We start from the raw sequence: 26,058 nt of genomic DNA, 5'->3' as shown, positions 1-26,058 counted from the left end.
CACTCACATATTCATAATACACGCTGTGATCATTTCATTATTTGATATTTTTTCTACGCTTCCAAGACCCTTTCAAGTTCTGTATTCTTTTTAGTTTCTATCAATTCCTGCGGGAGTTCATTCCATAAGCGAACGGCGTAGGGAAAGAAAGAGTGTAGGCGGTGTCTTTTCTTGATGTTTGAATTGATGGTTTCTTGTCGTGTCCCCTTGTTAGTCTGTTTTTTTTTTGTTTGTTTTGTTATATATAGTAGGGGAGTTTTATGCTGGTGTTTCCTGTATTAATTTTTGGAAGGTACATATCTTGTTTCTTTCGCGTCGATTTTGCATTTTTTCCAGACCTAAGCTTTCTGTGGGTTTTGTTACGCTATTGTAATGTGAATATTTATTTGCAATTCTCCTTTCAGCCATATTTATACCATTTCGATCTTGTTGATATTAGTTTTTGTTGAAGGGTCCCATACTATGTTTACATATTCGAGGATGTGCCTTGCTATAGTTTTGTAGGTGCGTGTCTGAGTTTTGACGGGACAACCACTCAGTTTAGTTTCGTGTTAAACATGCGCTTGTTTTGTTTGCCTTTGATGTTATATTTGCGACGTGTAATTTCCATTTGAGGTTATGGGTAATATTTAGTCCAAGATATCTAGAAGATTTGACTTTAATTTTTGGCCATCGAGGTGGTACTCATAGTTTACACGTGTTTTTTAAATTTTTGTTTGATATCGTCAGAAAGTTGCATTTGCTTACATTGAAGCTCATAAGTCATGAGTTCTCCCATGCTTCCGGTTTTGCCAAGTCCTTGTATAATTCAACGCTATCTAATTGAGTGGATGTGAATGTAGAGTGCAGTGGGATCTGCAAATAGACGAACTTCAGATGTTAAGCCATCAGGGAGGTCATGACGGAAAACAAGAACAAGCAAAGGACATAGGACCGATCCTTGGGGGACTCCTAGGGTTACTTGGCCTGTATCAGAGTTGGGTTCTGTCGCTCATAAATGATTCCATCCATTTCAATATCCGACCAATTATTCCAACTTTATGAATCTTGTAGAAAAGGCGCGTATGTGGTATTTTATCAAAAGCTTTCTCGAAATCAAGGAGTATCAGGTCGGTTTGTCCACGTTTGTCAAGTTCCAATGAGAAGTCATCGACATAGAGACTAATAATTGTGTTTCACATGATCTGCCTTTTCTGAAACCGTGCTGAGCATCATTCAGTATTTCATTGACTCAAGATGATCTGTCACAGAGGACCTTGCAATGTGCTTACAACACATACAGGTCAGGGAGATTGGGCGATAATCTACAGCAATTTTCCGATCACCTTTTTATGGATTGGCTGTATATAAGCATGTTTCCACATTTGGGGTATGACGCCTGGTTTAAGAGATATTTCAAATAGTTTAGTCAGCTCAGGGGCAATCTCCCCTGCTATCAATTTTAGAAATCGTGATTAAATATTGCCGGGTCCTGCTGGATTAATTGTTTTTTTAAAGAATATTTTCAACGCCCTCTACTGATACATCAATTTCTGATATAATTGGGTGTTTTGTTGTTTCTTGTCCTAATGTTCTATCGTTTTGTTCAGATGTAAAAGTGGAGCAGAATTGTTTGTTAATAATGTTAACCTTTTCTCTGTTATCAGTACCTATGACATTCTGAACTCTAAGATGAGCAACTCTTATGGCGTCCCATTTTTTACTTTTAATAAATTTCCATAGGTTTTTGTCACTATTCTCGTCAATTCGATTTTTCTCATACTCTCTGTAGGGCTTTCTGCTATTGTTAGTTGGGTGATTATTTCCGACTGAATTCTCTATAACAAGCTACAAATGTTACCTGCACGTTTGTGAGTTTGCACTATTCATCCTGCAGACCCAACTTATAAGTTTTCTATTTAAATATTTACCATCAATATATAATTTGAGTCGATCTAATCTTAATCTCTAAAATCTAGCTGACAGAGGATTGTCTTGAAAACTAAAGAAATATTACCATGAAGCTATCGGTATTGCTCAATTTCAAGTTGTAGTCGAATGTCTAAATCTTTTCTACTGTAATCCATCGTAAATAATCGTTAACAAAAAGAGCCTGTCACAAGTGGAAATATCGATATTGCATTTTCTAGTTGACACGCAAGCAATCCCCTAGTGACGAAGACGTACATTTCACACGTACATGAGAGCAAACTCTAATCTATCTTCAACTTCAACGCTCAAACTCTGCCCATACCGGACAATGTAAAATTAAGTGTGAACATATGTAAGAAACTCCCACCACCCTATCTTCAAAACAAAGAATCATTTGGGAGGAATGAACAGGACAAGCTAGCCTTATAAAAACTGCAACTTACAACAAGACATTCTCTCCCACAAAAATGTCTTTGAGAACAGACGTGTTTTTATCCTGTTCAGTGGTGTGACATTCATTAATAAGGGATTTCCATCCCTTCCTATTTTCGGACACAGGAAGAGCTGTCCAACAGCACCATTGCATCAAACGGCACCCCTACAACCTGAGGCAGAGAGAGACAGCCAGTTCGGCTAAGGACTTCAGCTGCTATCGAGATAAGAATCGCAACAATAAAATATATATTATGATTTTTTCCGTTGTATGTGCCCAATGATGAATAATAAACATTAAAAGCATGTAAATACGTACCATACCAATGGGAGCGATCTATATTCATATTTTCGTCCAACCGAGTCATCAACCATGTGGTTTGTTGCTGTCCAACGATTGGACATTTCTGAACAAATGTAAACAAGCTGCTTTGTATATGAAAATTGTAAACATACCCATGTGTCAAGCTGAACACAATGACCAATCGTAATGGTAGATAGTTCAAACTATGTGAACACATTTCACTATGTAGGTCACTTTGAGCACATTTTGCCATGTGACCAATGACCAAGAGCACATGGAAATGTAATATAGATCATGCCCATTAAGACAGAATATATCCGTCTTACTTTTATTGTCAATTATAAGTGGGACTGTGACTTGTTTTATTCATTATTCATTGTATTGTGCGGCTATGTAGTCTCGTGGTATGACACTCGCTTTCGGATCGGAAGGTCCTGGGTTCGAGGCTCGCGCTCGGCGCATAGTTGGAAAAGGCTCTTTACTCACATTCTCTCACCGTACTCAGGTGTAAAATTAGTACCTGGCTGTTAACAGCGTTGTCTTTGTCCGAAAAATTGTAATATCGCCTTACAGGCGTCACGTCCCGTCCTACGTGTTAAATGTTGCTGTTGACCAGGGACCCCTTGTAAAGCGCTTTGAGCACATTTAGTGGATATTGCTCTATATAAAGCTCAATTTTTAATTTTTATTTTATTGTGAAGGTTTTATCTTAAGACAGCTATACGAGCCATTAATCATTGCTGTTAAAGATTTCCATGTAATATGTAACGGGTAAAATCTTAGGATGTACATACCTCTATATAATTTAATTCTAATTAATAGGGCGAATCTGTGAGTACAGGAGCTGACAACCTATGTAAAACGCTCTTGTGGTGTGGAGAATTATTAAATAATTTTCTTAAATTCTAAAATGTTACCTCCTCCGTAAATACCACACCACAGAGCCTAAATGGCCTATGTTTGCAGAACATATTTTAAAAAAAAAACCAAAAAAACAAAACAAACCCTCATTAACATAGGGTCTCATGGACCTCAGACACATCATTCTACATACAGATGGGACCAGCGCATTACTCAGGTGAAAGGCAAGATACAAGGTAAAGACGAAGAAGAAAATGAAGAAATAGAATAATGATACATAATAATAATATTAATAATGATAATAATAATGATGATATATAAAAATATAATAATAATAATAATAATAATAATAATAATAATATAATAATAATAATAATATAATAATAATAATAATAATAATAATAATAATAATAATAATAATAATAATAATAATAATAATAATAATAATAATAATAATATAATAATAATAATAATAATAATAATAATAATAATAATAATAATAATAATAATAATAATAATAATAATAATAATAATAATAATATAATAAATAATAATAATAATAAAATAAAGAAGAAGAAGAAGAAGAAGATGAAGGAGAAGGAGGAGGAGGAGGAGGTGGAGGAGGAGAAGGAGGAGAAGGAGGAAGAGGAGGAGAAGGAGGAGGAATCCCCCCCCCCAAAAAAAAAAAGTACACAACCACCCTCCCCTTAATGAAAAATATAAAAAGATACTTCAAAATGCTGTCATTTTGAACTTGAATTCAATTTTCAACTCTCTGATCCCTCTCTAATTATTTCACGAGAATGTAATGATATCGATAGGATGTCAAATTACTTACGTTTGTTTATAGGTCGACCCAGATCAAGATGCAGCCTCCCATGACCTTGTGTATTGCCATCTGCGTACAATTTGGACTCGTAGCTCCATAAGTCTCCTATGCCGCAAGAGTAGCCCTCAGACACACTGATCAATTTGCCCTTACAAATGGACATGACGTCACTGACGTTGACCGATGCGAACACATCGATCTTTAAGTCCACCACGGGCTGTATGATGTCCATGTCCAGGGAGTACAAGGCTGATTGTCCGATCTCCAGGCTGCTTGGCCCCTTTAAGTTGAGCACGGGGCTTGTGGTGAAGGTCTGAAAGATATAAAAATATGATATTAAAAATGCGTCATAAGAGAAATCTGTGACTTTTACAAGAGAAAACAAACCGTGAGTTGCATTCTGCTGTTCAACCAATGGGATAATAGACAGGTAGATAACCACGCCTCTCGGACAATCGTCATAATGTAAACAATGGCAGTGATTGGTAGTCACAGCAAACTACACATGTTTTACTATCGATGGTTTGTGCTTAAGTAAAATACTCACTGTTCTACCGCTTGATCAATAAAATCAACACAGAAAATTATGTGTAAACCTAAACGATTATAATGTGATCAAGAAAATCGTGTGATAACTGGTCACCCATTTGGAAGTATGAAAACAATTACAATGATCAGAGAGGGGTCGATTCCATTGACGTTACTGTTTCTAAAAAACCAACTATGTTTGTCCGAGCACGTGTGAGGGTGTGTCACAAATTTCATGTTTTGATTGGTCAAAAATCTACTGGTTAATTTGACAGGTAGATAACCACGCCTCTCGGACACTCGTCATAATGTAAACAATGGCAGTGATTGGTGGACACAGCAAACAACACATGTTTTACTGTCTAAGGGTTGTGTTTAAGTAAAATACCCACTGTTCTACCGCTTGATGAATAAAACCAACACAGAAATCTATGTGTAAACTTAAACGTTTATAATCTGTTGCAGAAAATCGTGTGATAACCAGTCACCCATTTGGCGGTATAAAAACAATATCAATGGTCAGAGAGAGGTCGATTTCATTCACGTTATTATTTAAAAACAACCAAATATGTTTGTCCGAGCACGTGTGAAGACGTGTCACAAATTACATGTTTTGATTTGTCAAAAATCTACTGGTTAATTAATGGTTGAAAAATAATAGCATAGAGCAGAGTGATGTCAACCTCCTACATACTATTGTTTTCAAACGACCAACTATGTATTGTTTGTCCGAGTCGGCTTGATCTTGAGGGTGTGCCACGATTTCCGCTTTTTGATTGGTCAAAAATCTACTGGTTAATTTCCAAATTATAGGGAATGAGATTAGCGGAAGAGTAGCGTCCCTTGATTGGACGTCACCCATAGTCTGTGACGTCACCGGCGGAAAAGTTATTAGAGAGAGAACGTCATGTTGGTTGTGCGCATGCGTATCTCGTGCGAGGACGAGAGACGCATGCGCACAACCAACATGACGTTCTCTCTCTAATAACTTTTCCACCGGTGACGTCACAGACTATGGGTGACTTCCAATCAAGGGACGCTACTCTTCCGTTAATCTCATTCTCTATAAGCGAACTTACCGATGAGTCATCAGTTTTATCGGCAGTGAAGCTGGCTTGTCCTACCCATACATCGTTCTTGCTGTTGAATTCAGCACCAGCGCTCACCCAGTACTCAGCGCCGTCAGATGAGTGTTGGCTCTCGATCATAACAGCCTCGTAGGTCACGATGATTTGAGAGTGAGAGAATTCGGACTTATCCGCACCAGTGTTTGTAACCGTGTCCAATTTTATAATAGCATGATCATTCTGGGGAAGAAGATAAAGACATACTATATTATAATAACTCCTAAATTGATGCTTTAGATAGTTCGAAGATGACGTCACTCAGGTCTTTGTTATTGATTTTTGCCATCCGCGTTTATGAGTAATGCTCACTGAACTGTATTAACCCGACTATAAACTTTCATGGATACACACAGTTTTGTGTGTTGGTCCGTTATACTTCCGGGAGGCAATGTTATGAGCTTCTTAGCGAGCATTACTAATAAACGCGGATTGCAAAAAAGCAATAACAAAGGCCTGAGTGACGTCAACTTCGAACTATCTATAACTATAACATAAAAATACACAAAGCATTGTATAACCTTAAACATTTATACTCCGCTTAATAGGGAATGAGATTAGCGGAAGAGTAGCGTCCCTTGATTGGACGTCACCGGGGGAGAAGTTATTTGTAAACAAACCAACTACAAGCCAAGCGCTCCAAATACAACATTTATTCTTCATATTTCTGTACAAAAATGCATAACGTTGATTATGATATGCATTTTTGTACAGAAATAAGAAAATAATAAATTTTGTATTTGGAGCGCTTGGCTTTCTAGTTGGTTTGATTACAAATAACTTCTCCGCCGGTGACGTCCAATCAAGGGACGCTACTCTTCCGCTAATCTCATTCCCTATTGCCACTCCAGAAGTTTCGTGTCTCTGTTTTTAAGTCTCGGGTGCTTCTCCGCAGATTCCCTTACTCAACGTCTTTCAGAATGCTTTATATTTTGTTGGCTAGCACTATTCAGTATCTGATACTGAATAGTGGTTTTGCACTATTCAGTATCTGATACTGAATAGTGCTTTTGTACTATTCAGTATCTGATACTGAATAGTGCTTTTGTACTATTCAGTATCTGATACTGAATAGTGGTTTTGCACTATTCAGTATCTGACACTGAATAGTGGTTTTTGTACGGTGTTTTTTTTTCCGAAACCTGACAAAGTTATGGGAAGAGGACAGCTTTGGGAGTGAATCTGGGACTCAGAAAAGTGTACACCAGTGGGGAGTGAACCTGGGACTGGGTTTCGGCGGGTTTCGTAATAAAAAGCAATTACTTTTTACGAAACGCGACGACACCCGGCAATATCCGACAAAGTTATGGGAGGTAGGCAGCAGCGTGTGTGTGTGTGTGTGTGTGTGTGTGTGTGTGTGTGTAGGGGGGGGGGGAGGGGATGAACCTGAGATTCAGGGAAGTGTACACCAGTGGGGAGTGAACCTGGGACTCTGGGTTTTGTAAAAAAGCAATAAAAATGTGGGGGGGGGGATTACTTTTTTTACAATACCCGACAATATGCGCAAAGCGTGGGGAGTGAACCTGAGACTCAGTGAAGTATACACCAATGGGGAGTGAACCTGAGACTACGGTTTTCGGCGGGCTTCAGCTAGTTTCATATAAAAGCAATTACTTTTTTACGAAACCCGACTAATCCTGGCAATATCCGAGAAAGTTATGGGTAGTAGGCAACAGTGGGGAGTGAACCTGAGATTCGTGGAAGTAAACACCAGTGAGGAGTGAACCTGGGACTGGGTTTCGGCGGGTTTTGTAAAAAAAAAGCAATTACTTTTTGTTTACAAAATGCGCCAAATCCCAACAAAATGGGGCAAAGTTATGGAAAGTAGGCAAATAATGGGGAGTGAACCTGAGACTAAGGGAAGTGTACACCAGTGGGGAGTGAACCTGAGACTCTGGTTTTCAGCGGGTTTCAGCGAGTTTCATATAAAAGCAATTACTCTTTTACGAAACCCGACGAAACCTGGCAATATCTGAGAAAGTTAAGGGAAGTAGACAACAGTGGGGAGTGAACCTGAGATTCATGGAAGTGTACACCAGTGGGGAGTGAACCTGAGACTCTGGTTTTCGGCGGGTTTCAACGAGTTTCACATAAAAAGCAATTACTTTATTATGAGACCCGGCAATATCCGACAAAGTTGTGAGAAGTAGGCAACAGTGGGGAGTGAACCTGACTCAGGGAAGTGTACACCAGTGGGGAGTGAACCTGAGACTATGGTTTTTGGTGGATTTCAGCGAGTTTCACATAAAAGCAATTACTTTTTTTACGAAATCCGGCAATATCCGACAAAGTTGTGAGAAGTAGGCAACAGTGGGGAGTGAACCTGAGACTCAGGGAAGTGTACACCAGTGGGGAGTGAACCTGAGACTATGGTTTTCGGCAGGTTTCAGCGAGTTTCACATAAAAGCAATTACTTTTTTACGAAGCCGGCAATATTCGACAGTTATGGGAAGTAGACAACAGTGGGGAGTTAACTTGAGATTCAAGGAAGTGTACACCAGTGGGGAGTGAACCTGAGACTCTGGTTTTCGGCGGGTTTCAGCGAGTTTCATATAAAAGCAAATACTTTTTTACGAAACCCGACAAAACAAGGCAATATCCGACAAACTTATTGAAGCAGGCAACAGTTGGGGGGGGGGGGGGGTGATCCTGAGATTCAGGGAAGTGTACACTTGTGGGGAGTGAACCTGGGACTCTGGATTTTGTAAAAAAGCAATACCAAGGGGGGGGGGGAATTACTTATTTACGAAACCCGCCAAAACCCGACAAAGTTATGGGAAGCAGGCAGCAGTGGGGAGTGAATCTGGGATTTGGACACTGATGAGGATTGAACCTGGGACTGCGAGAGGCTGATTCCAGTGGACAGTGAGCTCAGAATGTACTTTTATTTCGAAACCTACCGAAATTTTCAAAAGTTATGGGAAGTGGGCACCATTGGGCAATGAACCGGGACTCAGGGAAGTGCACACCGGTTGGGAGTGAACCTGGGACTGTGAGAAGAGGATATCAGTGGAAATGAACCTGGGACTAGGGAAGATGGATACCAGTGGGAAATGAAGCCGGACTATGGGAGATGGGTACCAGACGAGAATGAAGCAATTACTTTTTTACGAAATCCGCCAAAACCCGCCAAAAACCATAGACTTAGGTTTACTCCCCAATAGTGTACACTTCCCTGAATCTCCGGTTCACTCCCCCACTGTTGCCTACTTTCTTTCCATAACTTTGTCGGATATTGTCGGGTTTCGTAAAAAAGTAATTGCTTTTTTTTACGAAACCCAGCCCCAGGTTCACTCCCCAACAGTGTACACTTCCCTGAGTCCCAGGTTCACTCCCCACTGCTGCCTACTTCCCATAACTTTGTCGGGTATCGGCGTGTTTTGGCAGGTTTCGTAAAAAAACAAACACCCCTAACAATACCACGTGTATTCAGTAAATAGATGTCAATTGTAGTCTAATATTCAGTATCTATTTAAATTATTATTATTATTATTATTATTATTATTATTATTATTATTATTATTATTATTATTATTATTATTATTATTATTATTATTATTATTATTATTTTTATTATCACGTAAATTTTAATATAGTACGGCAATTAATTCACGGAAGTACATCGCTCAATTAAAAAATGCAGAAAGTCTGCCCACATATTTATAATGAATCCGGTTTGCCTTAGATGACAAAACAAACAAACAAACAAACAACAAGAACAACAAGAAGAAGAAGAACAACAACAACAACAAATGAGACAAACAGAAAAAAAAACAAGATTTTAAAAAATAATGAACAATAGAAGAGCACAATAATGAAAAACAACAACGAGATGATAGCACATAAAAGATATTCGTAATAAATCGATAACTGATTAAATTACTCCAACTACTTGACTAAAAAAAAATAATCATCATAATCATAATAGTGATGATGACGATTACAACAACAATAATAATAATAGTAAGTAAGTAGAAATAATAATAATAATAATAATAATAATAATAATAATAATAATAATAATAATAATAATAATAATAATAATAATAATAATAATAATAATAATAATAATAATAATAATAGAAGTACAATAGTATAATATCAACATTAAAGTATATTACAAGCAAATAAAATTATAAAAACAAAAGTTTAAAAAATATCAATAGACAGAAGGAATTAAAAAAAATAATGGGAAAAAAAAAAAGTTACCCTACCGGGATTTGAACTCTCGAACCTTAAAACTCAGAGTCAAACAGCTTATATCCACCAAGCCATGGTGTCACTGAACACTTAGTGACATTTAATCATGTCTATTTAGACATTTAAAAATGGATTTGAATGCCACTCTTATTTTGATATTTTGAACTATGTTAATTGCATAAAAGCAGAAATTTAAAAAAATTTACGATCAAAATATTTTTACAGCTTTGAATCGGGCTGTCAGTTAGTGCATGTGTTCAATCTGGAAGTAGGTCAGCAGTTTATTTCCATTCAACCGAGATTGTCGCACTTTTCACTCTCTCTATAAAAAAGAGTTCCTTATGGATACTGAATAGTGGCAAAGCACTATTCAGTATCTGATACTGAATAACCACTTCCTATTTTGTTTGTCTTTGTTTTTTTTTCTTAGGGTTTTACTGCGCTTGCGACACATTTAGGTCATATCAGCGCCAGTAAAAAGGAAGAAAGTGGGATAGTTAAAAGACTTCTTGATTTACAACTAAATTAAAAGCCACACGAAAAGTAAGACAAAGGGGAATGGCACACATTGGGAACAGATGTAGATTCCAAGAGCATCTATCAGTGTACTTAGTTTGAGATCACCAAAAAATCTCATCCAGATACAAGCACCGGATCCCTTGAAAAGGAAAACATTCACGTTATACCTTCAAAACAACAAATATAACAATATTATAACAGATAGGTGATTTACAAGGGGAAAAAATAATCTCTCAAAATTTTAACCATCCAGTTGACTGTTTCCCTCCCAGCCATTGGCTACGACAAGGTAAAGGACAAAAGCACGAAATCTCATTCTAAGACAAAAACAAAATCAGCTTGGAAAACAGAAAATGGGGTAAATATGACACAGTCAGTCCCTCCCTGCCCACTACTGGGGGTCAAGATCCCCACCCAAACTTTATGCTCTATTCCCCCAGCAGGTATTTTGTAACCAAATGTCCATTCATGCAGTACAAAATCGCATGTTAACCCTCTCCTTACCACCTATTGGAAAATCGTCACATTTGTTACGATGCAACCGTCACTTTTCTCATCCAGATTTAATTTATTTTTGCTATAGCTATAAAAAACTTGACATGCTGTAATAGAGCTCATATTGTCGAACAATATTATGTATAGAATTTGCTTGTTGCATTTCTGTTTGAGTAAGAAATGTCTGTTTTTGTGTTGGGTGGGTGTGAAGTTTTGGGGAAAATTCTGAAAATGGCTGGTAAGGAGAGGGTTAAGCCCGTTTTGCACACACTATCCGTCATTTCCTATAGATAGTTCGAAGATGACGTCACTCAGGTCTTTGGTATTGTTTTTTGCCATCCGCGTTTATGAGTAATGCTCACTGAACTGTATTAACCTGACTATAAACGTTCATGGATACACACAGTTGTGTGTGTTGGTCCGTTATACTTCCGGATGGCAATGTTATGAGCTTCTTAACCAAGCGCATACTATCTATACCCAGAAACTCATTCACATATAAAGTCGATTTGTTTGTTTTGTTGAAATCTGCACACATGAAAGGACCCCGGACATAAAAATGCTTTAAAAAAACAGTACACTTAAAATTGATCTTTATACAGCGCAATATCCACTAAATGTGCTCAAAGCGCTTTACAAGGGGTCCCTGGTCAACAGCAACATTTAACATGTAGGACGGAACATAACGCCTATTAGGCGATATTACAATTTTTCGGACATAGACAGAGCTGTTAACGGCCAGGTACTCATTTTACACCTGAGTACGGTGAGAGAAAGTGAGTAAAGAGCCTTTTCCAAGGACTCAACTATGCGCCGTGCGCGAGGCTCGAACCCAGGACCTTCCGATCCGAAAGCGAGTGCCATAGCACTAGACCATATAGCCGAACTTACGTATTTGGAATTGTCCATTGACTCCATGGTCGCCTCAAGAGTTCCTGTCACCGCAACGTTCTTTCCTTTTGTGACCTTGACCTCACACAGCATCATGATGACGTTGTCGGAGTCCGGGGCGAACAGCTCCACCTGGAATCAACAAAACAATCAGTTCAGGCATTAGCATAGTTATAAACCTTGGATTTGTGATTTCTTTTTTTTTTTTCTTTTTCTTGTGGCCAAAAGACTTGTCTTTTGAGGTCATCTTTTGGTCAATGTCAGGCTATAAGTTTACGGTAGGGGCTGCCTGAAGCCGGTGATCTTAAAATACGAACGAAAGAGTGAAAATGGAGAGGCTTCGTATGGGAACAAAACAGACAATGGACGTTTCGGGTACAAACCCTTCGTCAGCATAACAGTACACAAATAAACGTGGAAAACAAATAAAATATAGTGAGAAATAACTTGTATCGTCTGCACTGTGGTTGTTGAATCATACTGATACTGCGACCACCATTACCATACACGTTATTTTTCATTATATTTTATTTGTTTTCCACGTTTATTTGTGTACTGTTGTGCTGACGAAGGGTTTGTACCATTGTCTGTTTTGTTCCCACACGAAGCCTCTCCATTTTCACTATTTCGTTGCTATAAGTTTACGATGGCTACGGTGTAAGTCATGTGACAGTGATATTGTTCCCACAAAGAAAAGAAATTCTTCTCTGTTCAAATTGATTCTAATCCTAGTTTTGAAGGTGTGATACGTCCTTATGAGCGGATTTTTAAAAATGTTTGTGTGTGACGGGGTCGGGGAGGAGTACCAGCAGAAGAAGATATTTCGCTTAGCAAATCAGTGGTTTTTCTTAATCGTTGAATCGTCAATCTCCGCCTGTGCTGCCATTTGACCCAAATAAAAAAAAAAACCCCCAAAAAAACAAAAAACAAAACAAAACAAAAAACAAAAACCAAACAACAAAAACAAAAACAAACATCAAAATGAAAAAGCAAAAACAAAAATCAAGCAAGCAAACAAACAAACAAAAAAAATAATAATAAAGAAAAAACCCGAAAAAAACCTCCCATATGTACAAAAAATATTTTTATATAGCCAATAATCAGCCGACAGGTACACATTTGCAGGTCCGACATCCGAACACTCTAATGGGCCTAGTTTAACATTGTTGTAATAGACAATATTTTGCGTCTTGTCTTAGATTACCATTACAAGAATGAGCCCATAAGGAATCGGATTCAATATTCTGATGTCACATCACCCAGCAACGGCGGCCGTCGTGGTTCTAAACAAAAAAATCGGTACTTTTTATTCTTCATGCTGGCTAGAAGTTTTCATATATCTTGTGCTCGGAATGTGTAAAAGTCAAAACATGATCAGATTTTATGCTCGTCGGAGAAATATTTCATAAGGGCGTCCGCCATTCATTGTTCCGATAGATTAGAGCCAGTTACTAAGTTACCATGCGTCATTACGGGGGAAGTGACGTCACGACTGTTGAAGCGTATTGGGTGACCTGCAAATACGTGCACACCGTAACCAGTCGTCTTTTCAAACTCTATTTAAGCCAATGAGGGCGAAGTGGCCGAGTGATTAAGGCATTGCACTGTGATCCGGATGACCCGGGTTCGAGCCCCGCTTCAGGCACTTTCGTTTTTTTTCCTTGAGCAAGATTATTAACTCCCAATTTGCTCACTTGGACAACATGGGTGATTCCTGTTGACATCAGACATCTTGTTTGATGAGTTATCTATATTCCTTCGTGGAATTATGCCTAGGCTACGATATCTTATGATATCGTGGCACAAAAGGCATAATTTAATTTTTATTTGAGCCAAGGAAATGAAAGAAAATATTCTGCAATCGTTGAATATATTTTTTTTATCCAACGGATGAAAAAATCAACGATTACGTATTTTTTTTTTTGTTTGTTTGTTTGTTTGTTTGTTTTTTTTTTTACCAAGAAATTATTTGGTTTTGCAATATTAGGGGTGAAATGGTGAGATTTATTCATTTGTAGATACGTCACAATGATGCATATCTTATTGATGACAATATTATGTTTCAGTAAAACACTCACTAGTTCTGCCCATCAGATCAGTCGCATCAGAACACAAAACTATGTGCAACATTTAACGTTTATATTCTGATTGAGAGAATTTTAGTGAAAATTAATCACTCAACTAGCGATTTAAAAAAAAATTAAATTAAATATCAGTCACGCCAAATCATTTTTAATTCTCTAAAAGATAATGTCTTTTTCCAGTATTGATGCTATGCGTATAGCCAAAATGTTCACAACATCCGCCAGCCGGCTGTAACGTAAAAAAAAAAACACAACAAAACTGTATCAAACATTGGAGCGTTTATGGTCTGATTGATAATTATTTAATAAAAAAATACTCATAAAACTGGTTGGCTAAAAATAACAACAATGCTCTGAGTGCCGCCAATGTCCTTCTACCTGTAGATGGCGGCTGTTATGAGTATTTTGACTGAACGCAAAGCATCAATATCCTTGACCAAACGAAAATTTCGGAAAAAAGATCAAGAACAAAATTTGGTGATAGATCGTTTGCTTGTTTCGGCCCCAAGATTTGGAATGAACTACCACGTGGTCTGAGGGAGTGCAAGTCTTTACCTATCTTTAAAAAGAATCTCAAGACACATTTTTACTGTATTTGTTTTTATTGACTCTATGAATCCTTGACTTGGCTATGAATTATTATTAATTTTTTTATTTTTTTTCACTTAAAATTGATATTTATATTGTCAAGTGCCCAGAGCTTGTGTTTTACACGAGAATGAGCGCTATATAAATGTGTATTATTATTATTATTATTATTATTATTATTATTATATTATTATTATTATTATTATTATTATATTATTATTATTATTATATTATCATTATTATTATTATTATTATTATCGATTCTAACACTCGCCTGCATATCGGAATTATGTGATTCGGGGAACGTGATCTCTAGTCGAAACTGAATACGTGTGCCAACTTTCATCGTTGTAAGACTTGAATGGGCTCCATATTTCACCAGGCTAAATTGGACAGTGCCTGGGAGAGTGACAGCCTGTGGACAGAGAGAAAAGGTAGTTTTTAATTTTTACATTCAATTTTTATAAACATTTTTTACAATAAAATTCTTCAGGGAAACGTATTAGGTCTAGTATGTTTGGAAACTCTTAAAATTAGATTTTAATTTGCATTAACATCAATTTAATCAACGAAAATAGATAAAGTGAACGTTTCGGGGTTTCCCCTTAAAAATAATAGTAAAATAAAATAGAATTCCCTTTATTCGTCCCATAGAGGTAATTTGTTTCTAGGGTCCATTCCAAGGAAAAACTGGAATAACCCAGGCGAGCTCGAATGATGTGACTTGCTCAAGGCCACACAGTAGCGGGTGATCGAGCTCGATACCTTTCGGGTACGAAGCAAAGACCGTACCGCTGAGCCACGCTGCTTTGATCAACATAACACGATGAATGAAACACTTAATGTTTGTTTTTGTTTTTAAGGGTTTTACGGCGCTTGAAAAACATTTAGGTTATATCAGCGCCAGAATGAAACACTTAAGACGAATAAAAGATGTGAGAATGAGAATTAAAAGCTGTCAGGCTTTTCCACCAGCAAGAGGAGAATTAGGTTGCAGCCAATCGGCTTCGGTCGAGAACCTGCTTAATTAAAGGCACGCTCACTTCATCACTGGTGACTCGCCCACCTGTTCAACATGAACCAGTTGTGGTCATGAGCCTTGAAACCGCAGATCATCTAGTTGAACGGTGCATTGTGACCAAGCTTCGGGCGGATTTTTGCGACCGTACACGATTGCGTAGATGAGTTCGTGTCCTGGATAGATCGTGATATCCTAGTACTGTGAGAACCATTTGAAGCTGTAACCTTAACAACGCATTTCTCATTCGTCTTTAATGCTTTGTTCATAGTGTAGTGTTTGTTGATAAAGGGGAAAACTGAAACGTCCACATTATCGTCTTCTTTGATTAATTTGAAGTTTCTATTTCATTTCCTATTGTTATTTCTTATTTCTCATTCGTCTGTAGTGCTTTGTTCATCGTCTTTGTTGATAAAGGGGAAAACTGAAACGTCTACATTATTGTCTTTTTTTTTAATAATTCGAAGCTTCTATTTCATTTCCTATTGTTATTTCTATCTTCATGTTTCAAGCAGGATCATTATCATTGGGAATTCTAACAAAATTTTAATGTCATTAACACTCTCCTTACCGGCCATTTTCCTGATTTTCCCACAAAACTTCACGCCCAACCTATACAAAAATAGATTTATTTCACTCAAACACTAAATCTGTTAGTTCTTGATATACATTTTTTTTTTTTGGCTAAACGAGCTCTTCAACACAGTGTTAATATACTTTAACTATAGCAAACACTTTTGTTCAAATATTATGATGTAAAAAAGAACTTTGAATGACAAAAACATTGGCTGCATCGTCACGAATGTGACGATTTTCCTGTGGGTGGTAAGGAGGGGAGGGGGGTTAATAGTTTACCCTTTTTTGAATGTGATGAGGTTGTGCCGCAATGCCATCCTCACTGAACTCCCCAAAGAAGGCTCTTTCGCTTGCTTCGGGCCCTGCCACCTTGTTGGTGTCAATAGTCAGTAGCATCGTCTCAAGATTGCCCTTATCGTCGGAAGCTCCAATTTGAACATAGTATCTTGGAGAAAAAAAAACCAAAGAAAAACACAAAAAACAACAGATTATTGTTAATACAGTAGACCCACTTATAGATAGTTCAAAGTTGACGTCACTCAGGTCTTTGTTATTGTTTTTTGCCATCAGCGTTTATGAGTAATTCTCACTAAACTGTATTAACCAGACTGTAAAAGATCATGGATACACACAGTTTTGTGTGTTGGCCAGTTATACTTCAGGATGTCAATGTTGTGAACTTCTTAGCCAAGTGCATACTATCTATAGAAAGATTTTAAAAAATCTGTGGTCCGCGGATCAAACCTCTGAAGTCCCGATTTTCACGATCGGCGGATCACAACTCTGAAGTCAACACACGAACTTTGTGCAACATGTTTGATTTAATTTTAGACGGATCGGATCTCTGACTGATCAAGCGTGATAAATCGCTGTACAAAGGTTCCGTGACCAACAGCAGCACGTGACATGTAGAACGAGACATGACTCCTATTAGGCGATATTATAAATTTTTTTTAGACACTGACAACGTTGTACTCATTTTAAACCCGAGAACGATGAGAGAATATTATGAGAAAACAGCCTATTACTACTACTACTACTACTACTACTACTACTACTACTACTACTACTACTACTACTACTACTACTACTATTTCTCTTCATTGGCTGACGATGACCGAAGACTAAAACGCATACTTACTTTCTTATGTTTCTCTCTATAAATAAGCAACGCTTCAGAGGTTTGTCTCACACGTTGATATTTTGAAAGAGGACATTTATCTCATATACTCTTATAAATTACTTCAGAATTAGAGTAAATTTTTAAACTAAAATTTTATTCTGACTTGATCCCGGGTTAAATTGGATCACATGAAAAAAAAATGACTCCAAATTCTCGTTATATCCACCAACTTACTCAGTGAGCAATGGTTTGAAGGGAAGGTTAAAACGGAGCTCTCCTGTGTTCTTGTCTATGGCGAAGATAGAATCCTTGTTGTTTCCGGTTATAGAGTATGTGATATCTGCACATGGACAGTTGTTCTGGGCTGAAGTCTTGCAATTTTCTGATGGAAATGTACATGTTATAATGTTACTGATGTTTTAAGCGCCCTTCCAATCAACAGTTAAAGTGCTCTGTGGTATACTCTTCATCATGGCAAGAAACCAATAAATTGAATGAAAATATTTAGGTAAAAAAAATAAAAAAATAAAGCAATGTCCACTAAAATCTGCTCAAAGCTCTTAACAATGGGATTCCGAGACAACATTACTGTTGAATACGTAGGACAAGGAACGACGCCTGTAGGGAGCCGTTATAAATATTTCTTTCAAGACTGGGTACCCATTTTACACTTGAGTCTGATAAGAAAGTGTAAGGAGAGAGCCTTTTCCAAGGATTTAACTTTGTGCCTTCCCACACTTTGACTCGACTCGACCGGGGAGCTAAAGGTCAGAAGCCGAGTGTAATTCCGGAGGACTAGAAACCGGAACTAAGTCCTAATTTCTATTGTCCGTTCCCCGCTTGCGAAACCGGGATCAACTCCAGCTCCATGGGCCTAATACATGGCTCTGAAGGACACCAACTTGACACATCTCGTCGTTTCCAACAGGTGAGCAGTAGAAGATCTATTCCACTCAGGATACATTGAAAAGATTGTTCTCTTGGTGAAAACGTCTAGCTAGGTTTGGAAATTTAATCAAATAAAAAAATCAAATGAATCAGTCCTAAAAGCCTAGTGGGTTCGAGCCAAAGACCACACCGCTGTGCCACGCTGCTGAGCTGAAGATCTTTTGATGTTTAACCCTTTCCTTTACCAGCCGTTTTCAGAAATTTCCCCAAAATTTCACACCCACCGAACACAATAATATTTTTCTCACTCAAACAAACAAGCAACAAATACATTCTATGCATAGTATTGATCAGCAAAATGAACTCTACAACAAATTGTCACGTTTTTATAGTTATAATAAAACATTTTTCTTTAAATTGTGTGATTTACAAAAAAAAATCTGAATGATAAAAGTGCTGGTTGGATCGTAACGAATGTGACGATTTTCCAATGGGTGGTAAGGAGAGGGTTAACCAGCCATTTGCCTACTCTGGATAAACACGTATTTAAATATTCGTCCAGAAAACTCGTCTTCGAAATATCGATCGGTTTAAATGACCTTCGTCTTGGTAAAAACTCTCAAACCTGGACTAAAGGAAGACTTACGGAAGTCCCAGACTTGAGAGTTTTTGCCAAGATGAGGGTCATTTAAATCGATCGATATTGGAAGGACGAGTTTTCTGGCCAAATTTTAGAATGCGTGTTTTTCCAGAGTACGGTAATTAACTGGTTAAACTTCCCTGAGGCCAAAAATCATGTAAATTAATCCTAATGTAACCGTCTCAATCTAATGAAATGTCGGAACGTACTAGATAATGAAAATTGATTCTCACGGTATCAAGACTGAATAGGCTTCAACAGTCGTGACGTCACTTCCCCCGTAATGACGCAAAGTAACTTAATAACTGGTTCTAAACTATCGGAACAATGGCGGACGCCCTTATGAAATACTTCTCCGACTAGCGTAAAAGTGTATCCAGAGGAGAAAAAACATTATAAATCCGATCATGTTTTGAATTTTATACATTCTGATCACATGACATGTGAAAAAGTTAGAGCCAGCATGAAGAATATATAGTACCGATTTTCTTTGTTTAGAACCAAGCTGCTAGTTGCTGGGCGACGTGACATCAGACTGTTGAACCTATTGATGCGCCCCTATGAGAAGTGTATGGCCTGATACGCCAAATTGCAAGTCCACGACTTTAAAAGAAAACAAATCGTGAGCTGTATTCAATAGTCCAACCAATGGAATCAGTTGTTTCCTTGAGCTCTACTAACGACAACTCACAAGTCCCAGTGTCAGATTGTAAGTTAACGAAGGCTACACCGTAGCCCCTCAAACTGCATACTTAAGTGATAGATATTGTAAATTTATTCTAATTCTTTTCACCTTGAATTCAATGTATGGAGTCTGATCATGGCCTTCGTAAAGTTATGGCCTGACACTGACCAAAAAATGACGTCAAAATGCCAGTCTTTTGCCACAAAAGAAAACAAATCATGAGTTGTATTCAATAGTTCTACCAATGAAATAACTTGTTTCCATGAGCTCTACTAACGACAACTCACTAAGCGGTGCAAAAACCAAATAATGACGTCAAACTGCCAGTCCTTTTGGATTTCAGTGTCAGACTATAACATTACGATGGCTACGGTCTGATTCCCTCCGGCTTCTTATCGTTTTGAGGTTGTGGATTACATAAATAATTTAATAAAAGAAAAGAAAAAAAGAAAGATCAACGCAACTCTTTTCTAAATCTATTCTCTCAACTGCCTTACTCTTAAAACATAAACAAACAACAACACATTTTAAATATTCTGGTCATAAAACTCGTCCTTCAAATAACGATCGATTAAAATGCCCCCCCCCCCCCACCATGACAGTTTTCGACAAGATAAGATTCCTTTTAATCAATCGACATTGGAAGGACGAGTTTTCTGGCCAAATTTTTGGAAATATATTTATTTCTGGAGTACGACAGTTACGTTATTGGATTAGGAATGGAATAAGGTTCTTCACCTACCTTCAACATGTTCTTTGGCGACGTACAAAGGTTCCCCTTTCAAATGTCCATCGTGCATATTGACCTTGAAATCTCCATCATGGAAGTAAGGAAGCCTCTTTACTGAACACGGAGAGATAAAATGATTTGGTATTACTTTAACATAACATAACATAACATAACATATGGTATAGGGCAAAACTAGGATAACATCCCTTGAATGCCCTAAATATTAATAGTAATGCCATAAATCTATTGATTAAAAGATTACAATAATGATACACGCGGTAAAGATAGTATTTCAACTTAAATGTACTCATGTATATATAATTTCTTTCTTTCTTTCCTTTTTTTTTTTTGAAAATTCCGAAAGTGAAAAATTGTAGAACAGACATTGTTAGTAAATAAAGATATGTGAAAATGACTATATTATACAGTGTCAGACAAAGCAGAAAGAGAAAATAAGACTCCATAGCCACGACTGGGGATCGAACTTTTGACTTACTGATGATTACCTTTGTCGACGACGACGATGATGACAATGATTAATGATGATATTTGTATTGATGTTTGATCCTTGATTTGTCATTTTGATATTTTCAAAATCAAATTGGTGCTAGTCTAGTCTAACTCAAATGTCTCCGTTCTCATCCTCCAATGTTCAATGTTTTTGTTTTTTTTGTAAAATAGTGACGGTTCACATCGCAAACGAACGTGTACCCTTGTGAAGAATATAGATAGTATGCGCTTGGCCAAGAAACTCATAACATTGCCATCCGGAAGTATAACGGACCAACACACAAAACTATAATATGTAACCATGAACTTTGATAGTCTGGTTAATACAGTTTAGTGAGAATCACTCACAAACGCGGATGGCAAAATATAAAAAAAACAAAGGCTTGAGTGACGTCATCTTCGTTCTATCTATAGGCATTAAATCGCCCCAACTATCGAATTACCTCTGTGGCGTAATGGTAGCACGTCTTACCGGTAATTAGGAGGTCTGAGATTCCCAGTCGAAGCAGGCGGCATTTATGGGATAATTTTTTCTTTCTTTTAATTTTCTCTCTTCTGTGTCTAGCACCTTTTCATGCACACTTTTTCAGATATTGATGGGTTTTATTGAGGAGAATGGTTGTAAATTTAAAATTTCGTGTTTCTAGTTTGATAGTTCAGCCATAATCTTCCTTTTAGAAGCAAGCTCCAGTAGACATAGATAGAACCTATTTGAAACGGTGAATTACGAATGTTGTCATAGCCTTAGGACTAGGTTGACATATTAGCAGGTCTGATAGCCGAAGTGCAATAGGATTCAGTAGTCTGGTGTCACGCCGCCCGGCAACGCCGGCCATCTTGGTTCTAAACAAAGAAAATCATTACTTTTTATTCTTCATGCTGGCTAGAACCTTTCATATGTCTAGTGATCAGGATGTATAAAAGTCATAACAAGATCATATTTATAATGTTTTCCTCCTCTGCATACACTTTTATGCTCGCCGGAGAAATATTACATACGGGCGTCCGCCATTGTTTCGATAGTTTAGAGTTTAGAGCCAGTGTTACTAAGTTACCATGCGTCATAAGAAAGGAAGTGACGTTACGACTGTTGAAGAGTATTATGGGCTTGATTTTCGATTGGTTAATGCACAAAATTTTATGTTGGTTTGAGAGTCTTTCCAATACAACCGCGAGCCCATCATTATTTGGGTTATCAGATCTGACAATAAGTACACGTTGTCTTTGGACAATGAAAAAATTGAGCTGTTTTTCAATCTATTTTTCATCTTACTTGCGCGACACGAGAAGAAGGTTCGATGTATAATCGATATCTAATTTTTTGTTTTAAAAATCGATGGTAGAACAAAGAAACAATATTATTGATGCAAGCTGTTGTGTTTAATGACGGAATGTACATTCACGGATGAATAGATTTGAGCAAACTTAACCCTGTACAGTCAGGACTCGATCTTACTCTACTTACTTGTCAATGTAAAGTTGAGATTTTTTGCTGACCCCCCCCCCCCCCACTTCCCTTCCCTCTTGTCCGACCGGCAGTGATTGTGTAACTGGGTCTGTTAGACAGTGGCCTTCGTATAGTTATGGCCTGACACTGACCAAAAAATGACGTCAAAATGCCAGATTTTGCCACAAAAGAAAACAAATCGTGAGTTGTATGCAATAGTTCAACCAATGAAATAACTTGTTTCCATGAGCTTTACTAACGACAACTCACTAAGCGGTGCCAAAACCAAATAATAATGACGTCAAAATGCCAGTCCTTTTGGGTTTCAGTGTCAGGCTATAACATAACCATGGCTACGATTAGACTCGCGGAAATTACTTTGCAATAGACTAAAATCCTATATTTGAAATGTTGCAAGCAATTTCTATTGTCCGTTCTCCGCTTGCGAAACCGGGATCAACTCCAGCTCCATGGGCCTAATACATGGCTCTGAAGGACACCAACTTGACACATCTCGTCGTTTCCAACAGGTGAGCAGTAGAAGATCTATTCCACTCAGGATACATTGAAAAGATTGTTCTCTTGGTGAAAACGTCTAGCTAGGTTTGGAAATTTAATCAAATATAAATCTCGAGAAATTTAGTTGTTAAAGAGTTAAAAATATATTATGCACTCCATGCGGGTAGAAAATCGATTATATTGAACTATGGAATATCGATATTGCTCCATCCGGAAGCTTGGGTGCGATGTTTGAACAAGGAAACAACGCTGTCAAAATAGAAATTGAAGGAACCGATACAAAGTCATTAAAGAATGATAATGTGGGTTGCCAAACACGGCCTTTTAAAATGAGATGATATTTGTTTAGTGTGTAGAGGGAAATATAATATGACCATGGTGTTAATGATACTGATATGTTTTAAATAAATAAAAATAAAAAATAAAATTATCTTTATTCATCCCATAGGGGATTTTTTTCTCTAGGGTCTATTCCAAGGGAAGACTGGAATAACCAAGACGTCAGCCGCAATGCAGGGCCGCAAATTGAGCTAGGGCGAGGTGACTTGCTCAAGGCCACACAGCGCAGCGGCGGGTGATCGAAGTCGGTACCTTCCGGGTACGAAGCAAAGACTGTACCGCTGAGCCACGCTGCCCTATTTTTTTGTTGTTCTTGGTGATATAGAGCTAACCATACACAACGCCGTCAAAACATCTCAGATGATTAGATGCAAATGACCCCAACTATGCTGCAATTGACCCTTAAGCATGACACACTCATTCACTAAACCTATTGTTTACACACTGCTTAGCAGCAGTCTGTCAACTATCAAAGATGCGACAAGGGATTGAGTTTGAGTTGGACATGATCACGTAACCTTCTCCTTACCGATCATTTTCAGTATTTCCCCAAAATGGCAGGCTTACCTAGCAGAAAAATTGATTTTTAAAACTCAAACAATCTCTCTACAAGACAGCTTTATGTTCTCATTAATAAAACATAGATCATTCTTCAAAGTTTGTGATGTATAAAATAAATCTGAATTTTAAAAAAATGTATATTGTGTCGTAACAAATGTGACGATTCTACTGCAGGTGGTAAGGAGAGGGTTAAAAATTAAATCTCCCTACCCTCAACCCCACTCCCCTCATTCTTCCGCCCCTTCTCTCTGCCATCCCCTCTCCTTTAGCAAAAGCAAAAACAACAAAAACTCTTATATAGATAGTATGCACTTGGCTAAGAAGTTCACAACATTGCCACCCGGAAATAAAACTGGTCAACACACAAAACTGTGTGTAACCTTGAAGGTTTATAGTCTGGTTAATACAGTTTAGTGAAAAGTACTCGTGACTGCGGATGGCAAAAAACAATAACAAAGACCAGAATGACGTCATCTTCGAACTATCTATAGCGATAGAGGCAACCTCCTTAACTCCCACGAACAATACATGGTGGCAGGGGTCCCTTGTCTTGTTCCTTTGCAAGTGTGCGCAGCTATCCGGAGACCTAAAGTTTGTTTCAAACTCGGGGCATAGTTTTATCAGGAAAGGGCGAGAGGCAATAATAATATTATGAATAGGCTAGACTTTTGCAGGTTGAACGGACAACGACAGATAGGGATTCTAAAATTATTCTTTACTTTTGTTGACATTCCAACTGCTACTGGGAGGGGGGGGGGGGGTGGTTCAGTGTTTTTGTTTATCATTGACACACGTTCTAGATTGTATCTGTTACCAATAAAAGAAACCGTTATCCATAATCAATCTCTATTATTATGAAAAGGGTGTTCTTTCAAAAAGTACCCTAATCAATCACTGCATGAGCACGAAGCAGATTTGAGGGAAGGAAACGTCAACTTCATAATCGGTGAGTGAAGCAAGTGACGATTAGTCAAATTACGAAGATAGTTACGAATACGCTTCAACTGTCATGACGTCACTTCCCTCGTATTGACGAATGATAACTTAGTAACACTGGCTCTGAACTATCGGAACAATGGCGGACGCCGTATGAAATATTTATCCGGCGAGCATAAAAGCGTATTCAGAGGGAAAAAAAACATAAATTTGATCATGTTTTGACTTTTACACATTCTGATCACTAGGCATATGAAAAGTTCTAGCCAGCATGAAGAATAAAAAGTAATGATTTTCTTTGTTTAGAACCAAGATGGCCGCCGTTTCCGGGCGGCGTGACATCAGACTACTGAATCCAATTACGAAATCTACAAAGCATTCTAAAATGATGCGATTGGGACATCCGGAAAGCTATTTCGGGTTAACATTGAACTAAATCTTTACAATCGATGCAAATCACAAACTCAAACACTAAAATTGAAATCGTTTGTATCGTTTGGTCTCGCGTTCGAGGCTGGTGACTAGGAACTTTTGAAGCAGGAAAAACGTTGCGCACAATATAGATTTCCTGTTTATTTCTGTTTACATTGTAGATGATACACTGTTAGTGAAAGCAAACCTTCACAAATAACATTTTATATTAGTAAATTCATCATATATTGCAAAATAACTCTAAAAATCAGGGTACAAATCGTTCTTGTTTTGTTCACGCAAGCGCATTAATTTTAAAAAATTAACTTTAACGTGATCTAAAAATAGATCCACAGTAATTTTAAATAATTTACCATATGTTTCATAAAATATCAATATCTAGACACTAGATTTGATGCGTGATCGAATATTTATGAGTATATTTTTCTATTGCCACCTAACGAACACATATCTATGGTTATTTTTTTTCGTCTATATAATTTGCTATTGAAAGTGAGAGGTCAAACGTGTTATACCACCCGTGTCACCCATAGGGTTAGTTCTATGGATTTTGATGAGAATATAGTGATGATATCGATGTTCATAATGACAATGATGGTGATGATGATACTGATGATGATGACGTAATGATAATAATAAATATATAATAATAATAATAATAATAAATAATAATAATAATATAATAATATAATAATAATAATAATAATAATAATAATAATAATAATAATTAATAATAATAATATGATGATGATGAATGAGAAGATAGATGATGAAAAGAAGAAGAAGAAAAAGAAGAGAAAAGAAGAAGAAAGAAGAAGAAGAAGAAGAAGAAGAAGAAGAGAAGAAGAAGAAGAAGAAGAAGAAAGAAAAGAAAGAAGAAGAAGAAGA

At 37.4% G+C, this 26,058-nt stretch overlaps 1 protein-coding gene across 1 annotated transcript in view; it reads right to left on the bottom strand.

Moving 5' to 3' along the window:
* The window catches only part of LOC144975782 (uncharacterized), a 107,424-nt gene that overhangs the window by 60,911 nt on the left and 20,455 nt on the right, over positions 1-26,058 (bottom strand). Inside the window, exons 5-11 of the mRNA XM_078919970.1 lie at positions 20,439-20,540; positions 17,718-17,865; positions 16,640-16,805; positions 15,041-15,181; positions 12,095-12,226; positions 5,945-6,172; positions 4,347-4,650 (exon numbers count right to left, since the gene is read on the bottom strand). Of these exons, the coding sequence (XP_078776096.1) occupies positions 4,347-4,650; positions 5,945-6,172; positions 12,095-12,226; positions 15,041-15,181; positions 16,640-16,805; positions 17,718-17,865; positions 20,439-20,540 (1,221 nt within the window). The remainder of the gene's footprint in view (positions 1-4,346; positions 4,651-5,944; positions 6,173-12,094; positions 12,227-15,040; positions 15,182-16,639; positions 16,806-17,717; positions 17,866-20,438; positions 20,541-26,058) is intronic.

Source organism: Berghia stephanieae, chromosome 6, assembly GCF_034508935.2.
Source record: "Berghia stephanieae isolate SIO BIC M18660-M18661 chromosome 6, UCSD_Bste_1.3, whole genome shotgun sequence".
Classification (NCBI taxonomy): Eukaryota; Metazoa; Mollusca; class Gastropoda; order Nudibranchia; family Aeolidiidae; genus Berghia; species Berghia stephanieae.
This window is presented reverse-complemented; position numbering and strand designations above follow the sequence as displayed.